The 7,500-nt window shown below is 42.8% G+C and overlaps 2 protein-coding genes across 2 annotated transcripts in view; both read right to left on the bottom strand.

Moving 5' to 3' along the window:
- Positions 1-1,506, bottom strand: part of LOC109113588 (transient receptor potential cation channel subfamily M member 7-like) — a 29,927-nt gene extending 28,421 nt beyond the window's left edge. The window contains exon 1 of the mRNA XM_042775850.1: positions 1,184-1,506. Coding sequence (XP_042631784.1) covers positions 1,184-1,186 — 3 coding nt within the window. The 5' untranslated portion in view covers positions 1,187-1,506. The remainder of the gene's footprint in view (positions 1-1,183) is intronic.
- A 3,499-nt stretch (positions 1,507-5,005) lies between these two features.
- The window catches only part of LOC109075968 (signal peptide peptidase-like 2A), an 8,875-nt gene continuing 6,380 nt past the window's right edge, over positions 5,006-7,500 (bottom strand). The window contains exons 9-10 of the mRNA XM_042775776.1: positions 7,208-7,241; positions 5,006-5,364 (exon numbers count right to left, since the gene is read on the bottom strand). Coding sequence (XP_042631710.1) covers positions 5,324-5,364; positions 7,208-7,241 — 75 coding nt within the window. The 3' untranslated portion in view covers positions 5,006-5,323. The remainder of the gene's footprint in view (positions 5,365-7,207; positions 7,242-7,500) is intronic.

Raw genomic sequence — 7,500 nt, 5'->3', positions numbered from 1 at the left:
AAACTGAGTGTTGAGCAGCGTTGAGACACATTGTGTTCTCACAGGGGTCATTAAGGTCAGTTCAACTCGTTTAGACTAAGAATTCAGCTCTAGGGCCTGAAGGGCCCCGGGACCCTGAAGTGCAGGTAGATCCGGTCCCAGGCCTCCAGACTGACCCCAGATCAGGAGACAAGCGGACAAGACTTCCAACCACAGAAACACTGAATACCTGCGTGTAGACTAATGCCACTAAAACTGGAACAAATTCACTTTACTACTGTAAGCTAGTGATGTAACGATTCACTCAACTCACGATTCGATTCACGAACTCTCGATGAGATTCAAGACAAGTTATAAATTAAATGTGTGCTTTTATTATTGCTTGGACAAAATGCTGCACGTTTCTTTGTGAAATTGAAATATAACACTATAATAATATACTAATATAACACTTGCGTATCATTGCTCTTCTGTTGGTTTTGATTGCTTCTGTTGTCCTCGTTTGTAAGTCGCTGGATTCGACGTTTTTCTTTATTTATACTTACTTGATTAATCGCGCGTGTACGTGAGAACACGTGACGCACCGTGCGCGCTCCCATCTCCTCACTGACAGCACGCGCTGAGGGAGAGGAGCGTCGGGTTATAATTTAAAAACGTTTGCATGACCACAAACACATTTACAAAGTATTTACTCAACATAAAACCAGCGCGACATCGGTAATCCAGCGCGCGACACAAGCGTCGCAGGCACTTCCTCAGAACTCGCGCCATCCTGCATTCGCGCGCGGCGCCAACTCGGTACTTCTGTTTATGAATTATGTTATATTTAACTGTCATTAATGTTATCACGGCTCTCTTCGCGTGGCTGTTTAGTGAGCTAATGTCAGTGAGCGGAGGAATCGAGCGCGCGCGAGCAGCTAGCGTTAAGCTAACGCGACTGTTTCCATCGCCGGAGGCGCTGACTCGGGACGCGCGCGACGGCGGTGTGAACGCGACGCCAGACTTCGCCGGTACCGGGGCTCGGTGCGCACACGCGTCACTCACAGCAGCTAAAGCTCGCGGCGAACCACGAGCCAGAAACCCTCGCCTCGACGCGACGCCCGAGCCTCAGCGGAGCTCAGCTGTCAGCGCGTCCGTCTCATGCAGCAAACACGCACTCGGCGCCCGCACCACGCGAGCGAAAGAAAGCGGCAGAGCTCCGTACCATTCTCTTCACCGTTCAGACTCACGAGGCGCTGATCCGGGGCGTCTAGCCATCTATCGGCGCTGTGCTGCTCGGTAAGCCTCGCGAGGAAAGCCCGGTGGCGGCGGTGGGAGTCGTGTGCGTCCGCTGCAGCTCCAGCGGAAGGTGGATTTTTCATAATTGTGCGACTCCGGACTGACGCGGAGTGACGGAGTCGGTTTGAGCCCGTCCCCCCGCTGAGTCAGCCCGCAGCGCGTCACATGCGCGGGGTGGAGCGGCGTCGCGTCTCACGCTCGCCTACAGACACACTGCTGGAAGAGACAGAGTACCTGCCCTGATCTGATGTTTCCAGCACATCTAGATTATGTTATGCCATATTACTCTATTACAGGTGCTGGTCATATAATTAGAATATCATCAAAAAGTTGATTTATTTCACTAATTCCATTCAAAAAGTGAAACTTGTATATTATATTCATTTATTACACACAGACTGATATATTTCAGATTTTTATTTCTTTTAGTTTTGATGATTATAACTGACAACTAATGAAAATCCCAAATCCTGTATCTCAGAAAATTAGAATATTGTGAAAAGGTTCAATATTGAAGACACCTGGTGCCACACTCTTATCAGTTAATTAACCCAAAACACCTGCAAAGCCTTTAAATGGTCTCTCAGTCTAGTTCTGTAGGCTACACAATCATGGGGAAGACTGCTGACTTGACAGTTGTCCAAAAGACGACCATTGACACCTTGCACAAGGAGGGCAAGACACAAAAGGTCATTGCTAAAGAGGCTGGCTGTTCACAGAGCTCTGTGTCCAAGCACATTAATAGAGAGGCGAAGGGAAGGAAAATATGTGATAGAAAAAAAAGTGTACAAGCAATAGGGATAACCGCACCCTGGAGAGGATTGTGAAACAAAGCCCATTCAAAAATGTGGGGGAGATTCACAAAGAGTGGACTGCAGCTGGAGTCAGTGCTTCAAGAACCACTACGCACAGATGTATGCAAGACACGGGTTTCAGCTGAGCATTCCTTGTGTCAAGCCACTCTTGAACAACAGACAGCATCAGAAGCATCTCGCTTCAAAAAGGACTGGACTGCTGCTGAGTAGTCCAAAGTTATGTTCTCTGATGAAAGTAAATTTAGCATTTCCTTTGGATATCAGGGTCCCAGAGACTGGAGGAAGAGAGGAGAGGCACACAATCCACGTTGCTTGAGGTCCAGTGTAAAGTTTCCACAGTCAGTGATGGTTTGGGGGTGCCATGTCATCTGCTAGTGTTGGTCCACTGTGTTTTCTGAGGTCCAAGGTCAACGCAGCCGTATACCAGGAAGTTTTAGAGCACTTCATGCTTCCTATGGAAAAATAGAAAATCTATGGTGTATTGTGAAGAGGAAGATGTGATATGCCAGACCCAAGAATGCAGAAGAGCTGAAGGCCACTATCAGAGCAACCTGGGCTCTCATAACACCTGAGCAGTGCCACAGACTGATCGACTCCATGCCACGCCGCATTGCTGCAGTAATTCAGGCAAAAGGAGCCCCCAACTAAGTATTAAGTGCTGTACATGCTCATACTTTTCATGTTCATACTTTGCAGTTGGCCAAGATTTCTAAAAATCATTTCTTTGTATTAATCATAATTAATATTCAAATTTTCTGAGATACTGAATTTGGGATTTTCCTTAGTTGCCAGTTATAATCATCAAAATTAAAAGAAATACAAATCTGAAATATATCAGTCTGTGTGTAATGAATGAAATATAATATACAAGTTTCACTTTTTGAATGGAATTAATGAAATAAATCAACTTTTTGATGATATTCTAATTATATGACCAGCACCTGTATATTACTTAGATGTATATTTTGCCTCTGTAAATCTAATACTTTATCTTATTTTATTTCTAACTTATACACTTACAGTACACTAATTCATTATGCACTGTTTAATACTTTTTACATATTTTTATTATTACTATTATTCTTTTTCTTTCTGTTAATACATGTGTGCACTATTTGTAAGCAGCCCAGCTGCAACTGCTTTAACAATACAAGTGTACAGTTTTTGTCACGCTAGTAAAGTTCACCTAAATTGAAATTGAGAGTAAGACGAGCTGTACAGGAGAATGGTAATAATCAACCGGAAACATAGTAATCCTCACAGCACAAGAAATCCAACGACTGAGACACACACACACTCTCACACACTTACTCACTCCTACACACACTCTCTGACACACACACACACACACTCACTCTCACACACTAAAAAGTGAAAAAGTGACGTGACATACAGCCAAGTATGGTGACCCATACTCAGAATTGGTGCTCTGCATTTAACCCATCCAAAGTGCACACACACACAGAGGTGAACACACACACAAACACCGTGAACACACACACACACACACCGTGAACACACACACACACACACCGTGAACACACACCCGGAGCAGTGGGTATCATTTATGCTGTGGCGCCCGGGGAGCAGTTGGGGGTTCAGTGCCTTGCTCAAGGACACCTCAGTCGTGGTATTGCCGGCCCGACACTCGAACCCACAACCTTAGGGTTAGGAGTCAAACTCTCTAACCATTAGGCCACAACTTCCCCAAATGCAAACACACACATACACACACACACACGTTTGTTTTTGTGAAAAGTGGGGACATCCCATAGGCGTAATGGTTTTTATTCTGTACGAACTGTATATTCTATTGCCCTACACCAACCCTACACCTAACCCTACCCCTTACAGGAAACTCTGTGCATTTTTACTTTCTCAAAAAAAACTAATACTGTATGGTTTATAAGCGTTTTGAAAAATGGGGGACATGGGTTTATGTCCTCATAAGTCACCCTCTCCTTGTAATACCTGTGACATACCCATGACATTATACAAAGTTGTGTCCTGATATGTCACAAAAACACACACACACACTCACTCATACTTACACATACACACTCTCACTCACACACTCACTCATACTTACACACACTCACTCTCTAACACACGCACACACACTGTCTCTCTCACTCACTCACACACACCAGCAGCCACTGGCAGCTTGGACAAACACACACTCAAGCAGACATTAAGTGTGTTTACATTTGTAGTTCACTTCTTTTTTTCTATTTTTATAGCACTTTACACAATACTGATGTCAAGCAGGAACAGATTGTCAATAAAGCGTCATTTTCCAGCTCAAGTCAGTTCATTGATGATTCAGTGATATCATCATCCAGGACCAGAAACGAAAGTGATGCATTTAGTTCTGATTCAGCCTGCCATTCGAACACCAAACCTAAAGATACTAAACAACTGGTGTGAATTTAGTTGCATTTCAAAAAGACATGGTGTGAATAAGTGTGAACGCTGAAACGTGGTGTGCGTAAAACGAACTCTGGTGCAGTTCCACTGAAATATGAGTGCACAAACAGGATGTGATGTCACAACACGTGACCCTAAAGGACAGGATGCTCACACATACCTGGTTCTGTAGAATCAGCGCCGCAGTCTTCCTGCTGCTCTTTCACTCTTTATGTTATAAGCTCTTCAGAGTTATTCGCTGGTAAAATACCTCCACATGTTAGAGGTTTGCACAAGCTTTGTACATGAGATCTTATGACCGACTGGTACTGTTACGTTTACAGATCAAATTGGTTTATCAAAACAAATAACTTTTTGAAATATGCTGATTTCAGGATTACATGCAACAGTCAAAAAACCCCACACAGTGATATGAATAACAGGTGTAACGGTCACATAATGGCACGGAGCTCTGGACAGATGAAGACGAGTAAACACAGACAGACTCTGCAGTGATCAGTCCTCTGTTCAGTTTTCAGATCTGTATTTATTTCGATTACAGAGAAAGAGAGTTAAACTGTTCATCAGGTTTTTGTCAAATATTCCCAACATTAAAAAATGATTACATAAAAAAGTGAAAGACAAAAAAACAGCAGGTTGATCTGGTTATTTAAGGCCCCTTAAAGAATAATTTTCAGACAGTCTGATGTTTTAGTAAAGTGTCCCAGTGATCGAGTGATGATGATGATGAGATGTGATCAGTCAGAGACACACACAACACTCATCAGATCCAGCTGGCTTTCCCTTCGGCTGCGTGTGACAGGAAACACTGGTCAGTCAGAGTCTCAGCAGCTCCTCACTCCACCGGAGCGTCCAGCGTCTCCCTCTGAAGAGACAGAGACAGACGTTACTGTAACAGAGAGAGTCACACTCAACCCACAGAAACGCTGCTGATGATGCAGTGACACCACACACACACTAAAATACAAAACTATAGTCGCTAGGAAAGATTTTACTAGCAGTAGCATAAAAAAAAAAATGTGCAAGTTTGTTTTCATTTTGATTTACTGAGTAGAATGTAAAAAAAAAAAAAACATTGGGTCTCATTCACTAACCATATTCTCATGCATCATGATTTTAATGCAAAAATTCAAACCATGATTCATACATAGATATTTAATGCTTATTAACATATATTTAAAAATGTATTTTTAATGCTTTATATATATATATATATATATATATATATATATATATATATATATATATATACACACACACACACACATACAGGTGCATCTCAATAAATTATAATGTTGTGGGAAAGTTCATTTATTTCAGTAATTAAACTCAAATTGTGAAACTCTTGTATTAAATTAATTCAGTGCACACAGACTGAAGTAGTTTAAGTCTTTGGTTCTTTTAATTGTGATGATTTTGGCTCACATTTAACAAAAACCCACCAATCCACTCTCAACAAATTAGAATATGGTGACACACCAATCAGCTAATCAACTCAAAACACCTGCAAAGGTTTCCTGAGCCTTCAGAATGTTCTCTCAGTTTGGTTCACTAGGCTACACAATCATGGGGAAGGCCGCTGATCTGACAGTTGTCCAGAAGACAATCATTGACACCCTTCACAAGGAGGGTAAGACACAAACATTCATCGCCAAAGAAGCTGGCTGTTCACAGAGTGCTGTATCCAAGCATGTTAACAGAACGTTGAGTGGAAGGAAAAAGATGCACAACCAGCCGAGAGAACCGCAGCCTTATGAGGATTGTCAAGCAAAATCGATTCAAGAATTTGAGTGAACTTCACAAGGAATGGACTGAGGCTGGGGTCAAGGCATCAGGAGCCACCACACACAGACGTGTCGAGGAATTTGGCTACAGTTGTCGTATTGCTCTTGTTAAGCCACTCCTGAGGCGTCTTACCTGGGCTAAGAGAAGAAGAACTGGACTGTTGCCCAGTGGTCCAAAGTCCTCTTTTCAGATGAGAGCAAGTGTTGTATTTCATTTGGAAAGCAAGGTCCTAGAGTCTGGAGGAAGGGTGGAGAAGCTCATAGCCCAAGTTGCTTGAAGTCCAGTGTTAAGTTTTCCACAGTCTGTGATGATTTGGGGTGCAATGTCATCTGCTGGTGTTGCTCCATTGTGTTTTTAAAAACCAAAGTCACTGCACCCGTTTACCAAGAAATTTTAGGAGCACTTCATGCTTCCTTCTGCTGACCAGCTTTTTGAAGATGCTGATTTCATTTTCCAGCAGGATTTGGCACCTGCCCACACTGCCAAAAGCACCAAAAGTTGGTTAAATGACCATGGTGCACTGAATTTATTTAATACACGAGTTTCACAATCTGAGTTGAATTACTGAAATAAATGAACTTTTCCACGACATTGTAATTTATTGAGATGCACCTGTACACACACACACACATTTTTTTAAACTTTATACATGGTATCTAGATCTACACTTGGCAGTGTGTTAGTTACATCAAACCAGCAGGAGAGAATCTAAATCATCAGATAAACATGCTGGAGAGACACAAGCAGCTCATCTACAGGCTGCATACTGTAGCGCCACCGTGTGGTGAACACGTGCAGGAAGTGAGGCACTAGAGCAGGAAGCTGCAGGAACACATGCAGACAGACAGACAGACAGACAGACAGAGGGCAGCACTGAGCAGAAGTGATGAAGAAGAAGGAAAGACTAAAACAAGAGCTCAAACCTGATAATAAGGGCTTCCTAGACTCGTCCAGGACCTGATGGAGACCAAGTCACATTTCAAGTCTTACAACACAGCATACACACACATATATCTGTTTCTCGGATAACATCTCTCACACACACACACACGGACTTCAAGTCCCCGTCCAGAAACACAGCTTCATTATTATTGTTTAGACTTAGCTTGCTCTTAGTTGCATTTATTCATTTAGCAGACTTACAGTGCATTCCCTGGGAATCGAACCCACGAACATCTGCTGTTCATTTACTCATCCTCAAACCAATCAAGATCGA

This window comes from Cyprinus carpio, chromosome A18 (genome assembly GCF_018340385.1).
Source record: "Cyprinus carpio isolate SPL01 chromosome A18, ASM1834038v1, whole genome shotgun sequence".
Classification (NCBI taxonomy): domain Eukaryota; kingdom Metazoa; phylum Chordata; class Actinopteri; order Cypriniformes; family Cyprinidae; genus Cyprinus; species Cyprinus carpio.
The sequence above is the reverse complement of the archived record's forward strand: the minus strand, read 5'-3'. Positions and strand labels throughout refer to the sequence as shown.